This window comes from Cherax quadricarinatus, chromosome 59 (assembly GCF_038502225.1).
Source record: "Cherax quadricarinatus isolate ZL_2023a chromosome 59, ASM3850222v1, whole genome shotgun sequence".
Taxonomy (NCBI): Eukaryota; Metazoa; Arthropoda; class Malacostraca; order Decapoda; family Parastacidae; genus Cherax; species Cherax quadricarinatus.
The window spans coordinates 21,307,318-21,323,288 of record NC_091350.1 but is presented as its reverse complement, the minus strand read 5'-3'; the positions used below and the strand labels follow the sequence as shown (position 1 = coordinate 21,323,288).

The following is a 15,971-nucleotide window of genomic DNA, read 5'->3' as shown; positions in this document are numbered from 1 at the left end:
TAGTATTCTTCTCAATCTTCCTGCTAGTCTTCCTGCTAGTCTTCTTGTTAATCTTCCTGCTAGTCTTCCTGCTAGTCTTCTTGTTAATCTTCCTGCTAGTCTTCCTGCTAGTCTTCTTGTTAATCTTCCTGCTAGTCTTCTTGTTAATCTTCCTGCTAGTCTTCCTGCTAGTCTTCTTGTTAATCTTCCTGCTAGTCTTCTTGTTAATCTTCCTACTAGTCTTCCTGCTAGTCTTCCTGCTACTCTTCTTGTTATTCTTCCTGCTAGTATTCCTACTAGTCTCCCTGCTAGTCTTCTTATTAATCTTCCTGCTAGTCTTTTTGCTAGTCTTCCTACTTGTTAATCTTCCTGCTAGTCTTCCTGCTAGTCTTCTTGTTAATCTTCCTGCTAGTCTTCCTGCTAGTCTTCCTGCTAGTCTTCCTGCTAATCTTCCTGCTAGTCTTCCTGTTAATCTTCTTGCTAGTCTTCCTGCTAGTCTTCTTGATAATCCTCCTGCTAGTCTTCTTGTTAATCTTCCTGCTAGTCTTCATGATAATATTCCTGCTAGTCTTCCTGCTAGTCTTCTTGTTAATCTTCTTGCTAGTCTTCCTGCTAGTCTTCTTGTTAATCTTCCTGCTAGTCTTCCTGCTAGTCTTCTTATTAATCTCCCTGCTACTCTTCCTGTTAGTCTTCTTGTTAATCTTCCTGCTAGTCATCTTATTAATCTTCCTGCTACTCTTCCTGTTAGTCTTCCTGCTAGTCTTCTTGTTAATCTTCCTGCTAGTCTTTCAGCTAGTCTTCTTGTTAATCTTCCTGCTAGTCCTCTTGTTAACCTTCCTGCTAGTCTTCTTGTTAATCTTCTTGCTAGTCTTCTTGTAAATCTTCCTGCTAGTCTTCCTGCTAGTCTTCCTGCTAGTCTTATTGTTAGTCTTCCTGCTAGTCTTCTTGTTAATCTTCCTGCTAGTCTTCTTGTTAGTCTTCCTGCTAGTCTTCTTATTAATCTTCCTGCTTGTCTTCCTGCTAGTCTTCCTGTTTGTCTTTCTGCTAGCCTTCCTGCTTGTCTTCCTGCTAGTCTTCCTGCTAGTCTTCCTGCTAGTCTTCCTGCTAGTCTTCCTGCTAGTCTTCCTGCTAGTCTTCCTGCTAGCCTTCCTGCTTGTCTTCCTGCTTGTCTTCCTGCTAGTCTTCCTGCTTGTCTTCCTGCTAGTCTTCCTGCTTGTCTTCCTGTTAGTCTTCCTGCTAGTCATTCTGCTAGTCTTCCTGCTAGTCTTCCTGCTAGTCTTCCTGATTGTCTTCCTGCTAGTCTTCCTGCTAGTCTTCTTGTTAATCTTCCTACGAGTCTTCCCGCTAGTCTTCCTGCTAGTCTTCCTGCTAGTCTACTTGTTAATCTTCCTACTAGTCTTCCTGCTAGTCTTTTTGTTAATCTTCCTGCTAGTCTTCCTGCTAGTCTTCCTGCTAGTCTTCTTGTTAGTCTTCCTGCTAGTCTACTTGTTAATCTTCCTACTAGTCTTCCTGCTAATCTTTCTGCTAGTCTTCTTGTTAATCTTCCTGCTAGTATTCCTGCTAGTCTCCCTGTTAGTCTTCTTGTTAATCTTCCTGCTAGTCTTCTTGTTAATCTTCCTGCTAGTCTTCTTGTTAATCTTCCTGCTAGTCTTCCTGCTAGTCTTCTTGTTAATCTTCCTGCTAGTCTTCTTGTTAATCTTCCTACTAGTCTTCCTGCTAGTCTTCCTGCTAGTCTTCTTGTTAATCTTCCTGCTAGTATTCCTGCTAGTCTCCCTGCTAGTCTTCTTATTAATCTTCCTGTTAGTCTTCTTGTTAATCTTCCTACTAGTATTCTTGCTAGTCTTCCTGCTAGTCTTCTTGTTAATCTTCCTGCTAGTATTCCTGCTAGTCTCCCTGCTAGTCTTCTTGTTAATCTTCCTGCTAATCTTCTTCTCAATCTTCCTGCTAGTCTTCCTGCTAGTCTTCTTGTTAATCTTCCTGCTAGTCTTCCTGCTAGTCTTCTTGTTAATCTTCCTGCTAGTATTCCTGCTAGTCTCCCTGCAAGTCTTCTTGTTAATCTTCCTGCTAGTCTTCTTGTTAATATTCCTGCTAGTCTTCCTGCTAGTCTTCTTGTTAATCTTCCTGCTAGTCTTCTTGTTAATCTTCCTACTAGTCTTCCTGCTAGTCTTCCTGCTACTCTTCTTGTTAATCTTCCTGCTAGTATTCCTACTAGTCTCCCTGCTAGTCTTCTTATTAATCTTCCTGCTAGTCTTTTTGTTAATCTTCCTACTAGTATTCCTGCTAGTCTTCCTGCTAGTCTTCTTGTTAATCTTCCTGCTAGTATTCCTGCTAGTCTCCCTGCTAGTCTTCTTGTTAATCTTCCTGCTAGTTTTCTTGTCAATCTTCCTGCTAGTCTTCCTGCTAGTCTTCTTGTTAATCTTCCTGCTAGTCTTCTTGTTAATCTTCCTGCTAGTCTTCTTGTTAATCTTCCTGCTAGTCTTCCTGCTAGTCTTCTTGTTAATCTTCCTGCTAGTCTTCATGTTAATTTTCCTGCTACTCTTCCTGCTAGTCTTCTTGTTAATCTTCCTGCTAGTCTTCCTGCTAGCCTTCTTGTTAATCTTCCTGCTAGTCTTCCTGCTAGTCTTCTTGTTAATCTTGCTGCTAGTCTTCTTGTTAATCTTCCTGCTAGTCTTCCTGCTAGTCTTCTTTTTATTCTTCCTGCTAGTCGTCCTGTTAGTCTTCCTGTTAGTCTTCTTGTTAATCTTCCTGCTAGTCTTCCTGCAATCTTCTTATTAATCTTCCTGCTAGCCTTCCTGCTAGTCTTCTTGTTAATCTTCCTGCTAGTCTTCTTGTTAATATTCCTACTAGACTTCTTGTGAATTTTCCTGCTAGTCTTCCTGCTAGTCTTCCTACTAGTCTTCTTGTTAGTCTTCCTGCTAGTCTTCTTGTTAATCTTTCTGTTTGTCTTCCTGATAGTCTTCCTGCTAGTCTTCCCGCTAGTATTCCTGCTTGTCTTCCTGCTAGTCTTCCTGCTAGTCTTCCTCCTAGTCTTCCTGCTTGTCTTCCTGCTAATCTTCCAGCTTGTCTTCCTGCAAGTCTTCCTGCTTGTCTTCCTGCTAGTCTTCCTGCTAGTCTTCCTGCTGGTCTTCCTGCTTGTCTTCCTGCTTGTCTTCCTGCTAGTCTTCCTGCTTGTCTTCCTGCTAGTCTTCCTGCTTGTCTTCCTGTTAGTCTTCCTGCTAGTCATTCTGCTAGTCTTCCTGCTAGTCTTCCTGCTAGTCTTCCTGATTGTCTTCCTGCTAGTCTTCCTGCTAGTCTTCTTGTTAATCTTCCTCCTAGTCTTTTTGTTAATCTTCCTGCTAGTCTTCTTGTTAATCTTCCTGCTAGTCTTCTTGTTAATCTTTCTGCTAGTCTTCCTGCTAGTCTTCTTGTTAATCTTCCTGCTAGTCTTCTTGTTAATCTTCTTGCTAGACTTCCTGCTAGTCTTCTTGTTAATCTTTCTGCTATTCTTGCTGCTAGTCTTCTTGTTAATATTCTTGCTAGTCTTCCTGCTAGTCTTCTTGTTAATCTTCTTGCTAGTCTTTTTGTTAATATTCCTGCTAGTTTTCCTGCTAGTCTTCCTGCTAGTCTTCCTGCTAGCCTTCCTGCTAGTCTTCCTGCTTGTCTTCCTGCTAGTTTTCCTGCTAGTCTTCCTGCTAGTCTTCCTGCTTGTCTTCCTGCTAGTCTTCTTGCTAGTTTTCCTGCTAGTCTTCCTGCTAGTTTTCCTGCTAGTCTTCTTGTTAATCTTCCTGCTAGTCTTCCTGCTAGTCTTCCCGCTAGTCTTCTTGTTAATCTTCCTGCTAGTCTTCCTGCTAGTCTTTCTGCTAGTCTTCCTGCTTGTCTTCCTGCTAGTCTTCCTGCTAGTATTCCTGCTTGTCTTCCTGCTAGTGTTCCTGCTAGTGTTCCTGCTAGTCTTCCTGCTTGTCTTCCTGCTTGTCTTCCTGCTAGTCTTCCTGCTAGTCTTCCTGCTAGTCTTCCTGCTAGTCTTCCTGCTTGTCATCCTGCTAGTCTTCCTGCTAGTCTTCCTGCTAGTCTTCCTGCTAGTCTTCCTGCTAGTCTTCCTGCTAGTCTTCCTGCTAGTCTTCTTGTTAATCTTCCTCCTAGTCTTTTTGTTAATCTTCCTGCTAGTCTTCTTGTTAATCTTCCTGCTAGTCTTCTTGTTAATCTTTCTGCTAGTCTTCCTGCTAGTCTTCTTGTTAATCTTTCTGCTAGTCTTCCTGCTAGTCTTCTTGTTAATCTTCCTGCTAGTCTTCTTGTTAATCTTCTTCCTAGACTTCCTGCTAGTCTTCTTGTTAATCTTCTTGCTAGTCTTTTTGTTAATATTCCTGCTAGTTTTCCTGTTAATCTTTCTTCTAGTCTTCCTGCTAGTCTTCCTGCTAGTCTTCCTGCTTGTCTTCCTGCTAGTCTTCCTGTTTGTCTTTCTGCTAGTCTTCCTGCTTGTCTTCCTGCTAGTCTTCCTGCTAGTCTTCCTGCTAGTCTTCCTGCTAGTCTTCCTGCTACTCTTCTTGTTAATCTTCCTGCTAGTCTTCCTGCTTGTCTTCCTGCTAGTCTTCCTGCTAGTCTTCCTGCTAGTCTTCCTGCTAGTCTTTCTGCTTGTCTTCCTGCTTGTCTTCTTGCTTGTCTTCCTGATTGTCTTCCTGCTAGTCTTGTTAATCTTCCTGCTAGTCTTCCTGCAAGTCTTCCTTCTAGTCTTGTTAATCTTCCTGCTAGTCTTCCTGCAAGTCTTCCTGCTAGTCTTATTGTCAATCTTCCTGCTAGTCTTCCTGCTAGTTTTCCTGCTACTCTTCTTGTTAATCTTCCTGCTAGTCTTCCTGCTTGTCTTCCTGCTAATCTTCCTGCTAGGCTCGCTAAACACAGAGTCGTATTGGGATTTCAGTATCTCACACATTTCCGTGTTGTCATCTGTGTAAGTCTAATCCTGTATGAGGAAGGACCCGGTACTACATGTGGTATTTGCCTTGTTTTTGGCATATGAAAAGAAATATTTCGAATTTCCTACCTTCTTCTTACCACCCTCTTACCACCCTCTTACCACCCTCTCACCTTCATCTTACCACCCTATTACCACCCTCTTACCACCCTGTCACAACCCTCTCACCTTCATCTTACCACCCTCTTATCACCTTCTTACCACCCTCTTACCGCCCTCTTAGCACCCTCTTACCACCCTCTTACCACCCTCTTACCACCCTCTTACCACCCTCTCACCTTCATCTTACCACCCTCTTACCACCCTCTTACCACCCTCTTACCTCCCTCTTACCACCCTCTTACCACCCTCTTACAACCCTCTTACCACTCTCTTACCTTCATCTTACCACCCTCTTACCACCCTCTTACCACCCTCTTACCACCCTCTTAACACCCTCTTACAACCCTCTTACCACTCTCTTTCCTTCCTCTTACCACCCTCTTACCTTCCTCTTACCACCCTCTTACCACAGTCTTACCACCGTCTTACCACCCTCTTACCACCCTCTTACCTTCCTCTTACCACCCTCTTACCTTCCTCTTACCACCCTTTTACTTTCGTCTTACCACCCTCTTACCACCCTCTTAAATTCCTCTTACCACCCTCTTACCTTCCTCTTACCATCCTCTTACCATCCTCTTACCTTCCTCTTACCACCCTCTTACCTTCCTCTTACACCCTCTCACCTTCTTCTTACCTCCCTCTTACCACCCTCTTACCACCCTCTTACCACTCTCTTACCTTCATCTTACCACCCTCTTACCACCCTCTTACCACCCTCTTACTATCCTCTTACTTTCCTCTTACCACCCTCTATCCTCTTACCTTCCTCTTACCATCCTCTTACCTTCCTCTTACCATCCTCTTACCTTCCTCTTACCACCCTCTTACCACAGTCTTACCACCATCTTACCTTCCTCTTACCACCCTCTTACCTTCCTCTTACCACCCTTTTACCTTCGTCTTACCACCCTCTTACAACCCTCTTACTATCCTCTTACTTTCCTCTTACCACCCTCTTACCTTCCTCTTACCACCCTCTTACCTTCCTCTTACCACCCTCTTACCTTCCTCTTACCACCCTCTTACCTTCCTCTTACCACCCTCTTACCACAGTCTTACCACCGTCTTACCTTCCTCTTTCCACCCTCATACATTCCTCTTACCACCCTCTTACCTTCCTCTTACCACCCTCTTACCACCCTCTTACCTTCCTCTTACCACCCTCTTACCTTCCTCTTACCACCCTCTTACCTTCCTCTTACCACCCTCTTACCTTCCTCTTACCATCCTCTTACCTTCCTCTTACCACCCTCTTACCACAGTCTTACCACCGTCTTACCTTCCTCTTACCACCCTCCTACATTCCTCTTAGCACCCTCTTACCTTCCTCTTACCACCCTCTTACCACCCTCTTACCTTCCTCTTACCACCCTCTTACCTTCCTCTTTCCATCCTTTTACCTTCCTCTTACCACCCTCTTACCTTCCTCTTACCACCCTCTTACCTTCCTCTTACACCCTCATACCAACCATTTAACACCCTCTTACCACCCTCTTACCACCCTCTTACCATCTTCTTACTTTCCTCTTACCACCCTCTTACCTTCCTCTTACCACCCTCTTACCTTCCTCTTACCATCCTCTTACCTTCCTCTTACCACCCTCTTACCACCGTCTTACCACCCTCACCCTCTTACCACCGTCTTACCACCCCCTGACCACCGTCTTACCGCTCTCTTACCACCGTCTTACCACCGTCTTACCACCCTCTTACCACCGTCTTACCACCCTCTTACCACCCTCTTACCACCGTCTTACCTTCGTCTTACCACCATCTTACCACCGTCTTACCACCCTCTTACCACCGTCTTACCACCCTCTTACCACCGTCTTACCACCGTCTTACCACCGTCTTACCAACGTCTTACTACCGTCTTACCACCGTCTTACCACCCTCTTACTACCGTCTTACTACCGTCTTACCACCCTCTTACCACCATTTTACCACCCTCTTACCACCCTCTTACCACTCTCTTACCACCCTCTTACCACCCTCTTACCACCCTCTTACCACCCTCTTACCACCCTCTTACCACCCCTTACCTCCACCTTACCACCCTCTTACCACCCTCTTACCACCGTCTTACCACCCTCTTACCACCCTCTTACCACCCTCTTACCACCCTCTTACCACCGTCTTACCACCCTCTTACCACCCTCTTACCACCGTCTTACCACCGTCTTACCACCCTCTTACCACCGTCTTACCACCCTCTTACCACCGTCTTACCACCGTCTTACCACCGTCTTACCACCGTCTTACCACCGTCTTACCACCGTCTTACCACCCTCTTACCACCCTCTTACCACCCTCTTACCACCGTCTTACCACCGTCTTACCACCGTCTTACCACCGTCTTACCACCGTCTTACCACCGTCTTACCACCGTCTTACCACCGTCTTACCACCGTCTTACCACCGTCTTACCACCGTCTTACCACCCTCTTACCACCGTCTTACCACCGTCTTACCACCACCGTCTTACCACCGTCTTACCACCGTCTTACCACCGTCTTACCACCGTCTTACCACCGTCTTACCACCGTCTTACCACCGTCTTACCACCGTCTTACCACCGTCTTACCACCGTCTTACCACCACCGTCTTACCACCGTCTTACCACCGTCTTACCACCGTCTTACCACCGTCTTACCACCGTCTTACCACCGTCTTACCACCGTCTTACCACCGTCTTACCACCGTCTGACCACCGGCTTACCACCGACTTACCACCGTCTTACCACCGTCTTACCACCGTCTTACCACCGTCTTACCACCGTCTTACCACCGTCTTACCACCGTCTTACCACCGTCTTACCACCGTCTTACCACCGTCTTACCACCGTCTTACCACCGTCTTACCACCGTCTTACCACCGTCTTACCACCGTCTTACCACCGTCTTACCACCGTCTTACCACCGTCTTACCACCGTCTTACCACCGTCTTACCACCGTCTTACCACCGTCTTACCACCGTCTTACCACCGTCTTACCACCGTCTTACCACCGTCTTACCACCGTCTTACCACCGTCTTACCACCGTCTTACCACCGTCTTACCACCGTCTTACCACCGTCTTACCACCGTCTTACCACCGTCTTACCACCGTCTTACCACCGTCTTACCACCGTCTTACCACCGTCTTACCACCGTCTTACCACCGTCTTACCACCGTCTTACCACCGTCTTACCACCGTCTTACCACCGTCTTACCACCGTCTTACCACCGTCTTACCACCGTCTTACCACCGTCTTACCACCGTCTTACCACCGTCTTACCACCGTCTTACCACCGTCTTACCACCGTCTTACCACCGTCTTACCACCGTCTTACCACCGTCTTACCACCGTCTTACCACCGTCTTACCACCGTCTTACCACCGTCTTACCACCGTCTTACCACCGTCTTACCACCGTCTTACCACCGTCTTACCACCGTCTTACCACCGTCTTACCACCGTCTTACCACCGTCTTACCACCGTCTTACCACCGTCTTACCACCGTCTTACCACCGTCTTACCACCGTCTTACCACCGTCTTACCACCGTCTTACCACCGTCTTACCACCGTCTTACCACCGTCTTACCACCGTCTTACCACCGTCTTACCACCGTCTTACCACCGTCTTACCACCGTCTTACCACCGTCTTACCACCGTCTTACCACCGTCTTACCACCGTCTTACCACCGTCTTACCACCGTCTTACCACCGTCTTACCACCGTCTTACCACCGTCTTACCACCGTCTTACCACCGTCTTACCACCGTCTTACCACCGTCTTACCACCGTCTTACCACCGTCTTACCACCCTCTTACCACCGTCTTACCACCGTCTTACCACCGTCTTACCACCCTCTTACCACCCTCTTACCACCGTCTTACCACCGTCTTACCACCCTCTTACCACCGTCTTACCACCCTCTTACCACCGTCTTACCACCGTCTTACCATCGTCTTACCATCGTCTTACCACCGTCTTACCACCGTCTTACCACCGTCTTACCACCGTCTTACCACCGTCTTACCACCGTCTTACCATCGTCTTACCACCGTCTTACCACCGTCTTACCACCGTCTTACCACCGTCTTACCACCGTCTTACCACCGTCTTACCACCGTCTTACCACCGTCTTACCACCGTCTTACCACCGTCTTACCACCGTCTTACCACCCTCTTACCACCCTCTTACCACCGTCTTACCACCGTCTTACCACCCTCTTACCACCCTCTTACCACCGTCTTACCACCCTCTTACCACCGTCTTACCACCCTCTTACCACCGTCTTACCACCGTCTTACCACCGTCTTACCACCGTCTTACCACCGTCTTACCACCGTCTTACCACCGTCTTACCACCGTCTTACCACCGTCTTACCACCCTCTTACCACCGTCTTACCACCGTCTTACCACCGTCTTACCACCCTCTTACCACCGTCTTACCACCGTCTTACCACCGTCTTACCACCCTCTTACCACCGTCTTACCACCGTCTTACCACCGTCTTACCACCGTCTTACCACCGTCTTACCACCGTCTTACCACCGTCTTACCACCCTCTTACCACCGTCTTACCACCGTCTTACCACCGTCTTACCACCGTCTTACCACCGTCTTACCACCGTCTTACCACCGTCTTACCACCGTCTTACCACCGTCTTACCACCGTCTTACCACCCTCTTACCACCGTCTTACCACCCTCTTACCACCGTCTTACCACCGTCTTACCACCGTCTTACCACCGTCTTACCACCGTCTTACCACCGTCTTACCACCGTCTTACCACCGTCTTACCACCCTCTTACCACCGTCTTACCACCGTCTTACCACCGTCTTACCACCGTCTTACCACCGTCTTACCACCCTCTTACCACCGTCTTACCACCGTCTTACCACCGTCTTACCACCGTCTTACCACCCTCTTACCACCGTCTTACCACCGTCTTACCACCGTCTTACTACCGTCTTACCACCGTCTTACCACCCTCTTACCACCGTCTTACCACCGTCTTACCACCGTCTTACTACCGTCTTACCACCGTCTTACCACCGTCTTACCACCGTCTTACCACCCTCTTACCACCGTCTTACTACCGTCTTACCACCGTCTTACCACCCTCTTACCACCGTCTTACCACCGTCTTACCACCGTCTTACTACCGTCTTACCACCGTCTTACCACCGTCTTACCACCGTCTTACCACCCTCTTACCACCGTCTTACCACCGTCTTACCACCGTCTTACTACCGTCTTACCACCGTCTTACCACCGTCTTACCACCGTCTTACCACCGTCTTACCACCCTCTTACCACCGTCTTACCACCGTCTTACCACCGTCTTACCACCGTCTTACCACCGTCTTACCACCGTCTTACCACCCTCTTACCACCCTCTTACCACCGTCTTACCACCGTCTTACCACCGTCTTACCACCGTCTTACCACCGTCTTACCACCGTCTTACCACCGTCTTACCACCGTCTTACCACCGTCTTACCACCGTCTTACTACCGTCTTACCACCGTCTTACCACCGTCTTACCACCGTCTTACCACCGTCTTACTACCGTCTTACCACCGTCTTACCACCGTCTTACCACCGTCTTACTACCGTCTTACCACCGTCTTACTACCGTCTTACCACCGTCTTACCGCTCTCTTACCACCGTCTTACCACCCTCTTACCACTCTCTTACCACCGTCTTACCACCCTCTTACCACCGTCTTACCACCGTCTTACCACCGTCTTACCACCCTCTTACCACCGTCTTACCACCGTCTTACCACCGTCTTACTACCGTCTTACCACCGTCTTACCACCGTCTTACCACCGTCTTACCACCGTCTTACTACCGTCTTACCACCGTCTTACCACCGTCTTACCACCGTCTTACCACCGTCTTACTACCGTCTTACCACCGTCTTACTACCGTCTTACCACCGTCTTACCACCCTCTTACCACCGTCTTACCACCGTCTTACCACCATCTTACCACCGTCTTACCACCGTCTTACCACCGTCTTACTACCGTCTTACCACCGTCTTACCACCGTCTTACCACCGTCTTACCACCGTCTTACTACCGTCTTACCACCGTCTTACCACCGTCTTACCACCGTCTTACCACCGTCTTACCACCGTCTTACCACCGTCTTACTACCGTCTTACCACCGTCTTACCACCGTCTTACCACCGTCTTACCACCGTCTTACTACCGTCTTACCACCGTCTTACTACCGTCTTACCACCGACTTACCACCCACATACCACCGTCTTACCACCGTCTTACCACCGTCTTACCACCGTCTTACCACCGTTTTACCACCGTCTTACCACCGTCTTACCACCGTCTTACCACCGTCTTACCACCGTCTTACCACCGTCTTACCACCGTCTTACCACCGTCTTACCACCATCTTACCACCGTCTTACCGCCGTCTTACCACCGTCTTACCACCGTCTTACCACCGTCTTACCACCGTCTTACCACCATCTTACCACCGTCTTACCACCGTCTTACCACCATCTTACCACCGTCTTACCACCGTCTTACCATCGTCTTACCACCGTCTTACCACCGTCTTACCACCGTCTTACCACCATCTTACCACCGTCTTACCACCGTCTTACTATTAATTCCTAAACTCTAATAAACTCTTGACAAATATTAACGTTAATTTATATTTCTTCTGGAACATTTTTTTTATATTTTTCAGTTTTTTTTTTTCATTTATTATTTTATTTGTTTCACTATAATTATTTAATTGCTATTTTTGCAAGTTCAAAAAAGAAATATTTGTATGTTTTAATATATTTAACTCTGTCAATATACTTTATCTTTTATTTCTATTATTAATTATGTTGTGTAAACAGTGGTCTGAATTTCACAAAACTAAATTGTCCAATTCTTACATTAGAACATAGGGAGGAGCACTGCTTCAGGCCTGCTGGCCCAAGTTAGGTGTTCGCTACAGCCACACTGTAAGAACTTGCATTTGTGGGTAGAGTCAGCTGGTCAAGTGGTAAGCACAATGGCCTTTGAGTTTTTGGACTCACATACCATGGGTTCTAACCCCTTCCATTCCCTAGTTTGTCTGCAATCGTGTTATTAAAATATCTTCCTTTAATCCTGGGTCCAGGACGTACACGGGGCGTATTGCCACTGTAACCGGCGGAAGTGCATCTCAGGAGTGGGAGATGTATGCAGCGACCGTGGCACATGTGAATGCAACAAGTGTCGTTGCAACCCAGGCTTCACGGGCGACCTCTGTCAGTGCAGGGACGACTCCGCCTGCAGGCCCGGAGGTAAGCCAGCAGCCACCACTCTACGCTTATGTGCTGAGAAACTCACTATAAGATGAAATAAGATTTATATACAACTTAAGGGGCACGTAATTTCCCCCGTCTTCTAATAACATGTTCATTTTCCACTATAATCTGCCTTGTCCATAATTACTATCGCATTTTCTTTGTCTGTTTCGTGAAGCGAAGTCTAGGATCTTTCTTTAATTCACGGTATAGCTTAACAAATCTTTGAGGACAATTGTGTTGTAGAGGTCTGAGCAAAGCTCAGAGAAAAGAAGTGGTGGTAGTGTTCGGATTTTTACCTGAATGGTTAACCATCCAAGATAATAATTAGGTCACCGAAGGAAGACTTCGATCCCACTGCAAGATAGTCCTAAAGAAACCTTCCAGGACTGGATTTATTGCCAGATTTCTACTAGTACTAGACTTCATCATGAGGTTTCTTCCAGGGCTCATCTTTATTACTGGTTTCTTCTAGGACTGATTTTTATTACCGGGTTCCTTCTAGGATTGGACTTTATTACGAGGTTACTTCCAGGACTGATCCTTATTATCAGATTTCTTCCAGGACTAGACTTTATTACGAGGTTTTTTCCAGGACTGATCCTTATTACCAGGTTTCTTCCAGGACTGGACTTTATTATCAGGGTTTCTTCCAGGACTGGACTTTATTATCATGTTTCTTTCAAAACTAGACTTTACTGCTACGTTTTTTTCAGGAGTGGACTTTATTGTGACTTCCTGAAGTGGCTTTCACACTGGTCACCTGTTATGCCATCCTTCGTTCACTAATCTCTTTTTTCTTCTTCAACTTCTCGTTTTTATTTCGCTTATAACACGAGAATGCCTCACCCGATAGGCTTCAGCTTTTCGACGCTGGTGTATGGTATTTAGGGCAAGATTCTAGGATCAATTGGCATGTGCAGGTTCCCTATGATAAAAGTTACTGAACCCATTCTCAGCATCCTAGAATTATTCCAATAACTTCTAAAACACTCTGCGACATTGCTACAGCCATTCAAGTCTACTGACTTACGAAATCGTAATATAAACAAACCAGGGAATGGGAAGGGTTTGAACCCATGGCAAGTGAGTAGTAAACTCCAGGCCAGTGCGTTAACCACTGGGCCAGCTGGCTACAATAGGATACATTCAACTGGGTATAGAGGCTAGCATGGGCCCCACTGTGACCACAAATGTACCGACCTGGAGTTGTACGAGTCACTCGCTGTGGGTTCAAACTCCACCCGGTTCATGGTTTGTTTAGAAAAGGTGTAGTCGCATATTTACCAGTTTGATATGCAAAATTTTTAGTTCTGTTTAATCACGTTAAATATAACTGACTCTACTTCTTCTGAACGACTTCGATATTAAATGGCTGATGTCTCTTAGGGTCAGAGTAATGTTAAATTTAGTTTGTATGCAGGAAAATTTGTCTGTATACTGAACTTGTTGTAGAACTTGTAATTATAGGAACACGTGTGATACCTGTGAGTTTGAGAGTAGGCCCCGCTTAACAGCGTTTCGCTAATGCAGCGGTTTCCAGTTATTCCCATTCTTTATTTATTCAGACTTCCTATAATAAATACATTCACCACTCACTATAAGCTAAGGACGAAAATATTTTAAAGTAAGTAATGTGAGAATGAGTTTAATTCACTTTACATAGATTTTTCGCTTTACAGCGGTAGCCCCGAACTTAGCCTGCTGTATAAGCGGGGTCCAGAAACCTAACCTGCTGTATAAGCAGGACCAAGGAACCTAACCTGCTGTATAAGCGGGGCCCAGGAATCTAGCCTGCTTTACAAGCGGGCCCTTACGTATACAATACCGAGAATTTAATAAGACACATGTGCAACAGTTAGGTAACTTTATTCCGATATGTTTCACCTACACAGTCAGCTTCTTCACAAACCCGATCAGAGACCGAGCCGCGGGGGCGTTGACCCCCGAAACCCTCTCCAGGTATACTCTCTAGAAGAATACAGAAGGCAGCAGAAGCAGTATAGATGTAAAGACGATGTAATCAATCTGTTACCCTCGAAAACGTAGTTATGAGGTGGTCAATCCCTCAACCTTGAGAAGTTCTGCTTCACTGTTTGGAACAATGTTCCAACTTAACATGAATAACGTATATAAAAAAATTGAATAAATTCGTAGATGAGCAATCGATGTTGGTTTCAGGAGGACGGATTCTGTGTTTACATCACACACCAGGAGGCATTTACTCGGATATACGGACAACATTGCTGTCACGTGTAAGGGCAACTGCCAAGAAGTGGGAATAAAGACACACTGGTAGCAGAGAATCCTTTTAAATATAACATTTCACCCAAGGCTGGGCTTCTAGTACCATTAGACAAAGCCATTTATTTCAAATTATTTAATCTTATCCCTGGTATTTAATTATAGTAAAGTTCTCTTAGAAATAAAAAGAGATGAAATCATCAAACCCAGTGAGGTAAAAGGTAGTAACTAATAAAATAAGAGATGCCTTTTTTAATAATGTCTCGGTTTGACCTATAATTCCGATTGTGTTTAATACTTATAAGTGTGTGTCAACAGGTGCGCAGGAGGTGTGCTCTGGCCACGGTGCGTGTGACTGTGGCAAGTGTAAGTGTAATCAGCAGCAGGGAATTAGCTACACTGGCCAGTACTGTGAGGATTGTCCGGTGAGTAAACCTCTTCCCCAGCAGGCAGGATACCCTGGGGTACACACCTGTCTCAGGATACCCTGGGGTACACACCTGTCTCAGGATACCCTGGGGTACACACCTTTCTCAGGATACCCTGGGGTACACACCTGTCTCAGGATACCCTGGGGTACACACCTGTCTCAGGATACCCTGGGGTACACACCTGTCTCAGGATACCCTGGGGTACACACCTGTCTCAGGATACCCTGGGGTACACACCTGTCTCAGGATACCCTGGGGTACACACCTGTCTCAGGATACCCTGGGGTACACACCTGTCTCAGGATACCCTGGGGTACACACCTGTCTCAGGATACCCTGGGGTACACACCTGTCTCAGGATACCCTGGGGTACACACCTGTCTCAGGATACCCTGGGGTACACACCTGTCTCAGGATACCCTGGGGTACACACCTGTCTCAGGATACCCTGGGGTACACACCTGTCTCAGGATACCCTGGGGTACACACCTGTCTCAGGATACCCTGGGGTACACACCTGTCTCAGGATACCCTGGGGTACACACCTGTCTCAGGATACCCTGGGGTACACACCTGTCTCAGGATACCCTGGGGTACACACCTGTCTCAGGATACCCTGGGGTATACACCTGTCTCAGGATACCCTGGGGTACACACCTGTCTCAGGATACCCTGGGGTACACACCTGTCTCAGGATACCCTGGGGTACACACCTGTCTCAGGATACCCTGGGGTATACACCTGTCTCAGGATACCCTGGGGTACACACCTGTCTCAGGATACCCTGGGGTACACACCTGTCTCAGGATACCCTGGGGTACACACCTGTCTCAGGATACCCTGGGGTACACACCTGTCTCAGGATACCCTGGGGTATACACCTGTCTCAGGATACCCTGGGGTACACACCTGTCTCAGGATACCCTGGGGTACACACCTGTCTCAGGATACCCT

The 15,971-nt window shown here is 47.0% G+C and overlaps 1 protein-coding gene across 2 annotated transcripts in view; it reads left to right on the top strand.

Annotated features, from left to right (window-relative positions):
* Positions 1-15,971, top strand: part of LOC128698691 (integrin beta-PS-like) — a 197,866-nt gene that overhangs the window by 141,260 nt on the left and 40,635 nt on the right. For both annotated transcript variants that reach the window (XM_070097789.1, XM_070097790.1), the window contains exons 14-15: positions 12,174-12,339; positions 14,905-15,011. In XM_070097789.1, coding sequence (XP_069953890.1) covers positions 12,174-12,339; positions 14,905-15,011 — 273 coding nt within the window. The remainder of the gene's footprint in view (positions 1-12,173; positions 12,340-14,904; positions 15,012-15,971) is intronic.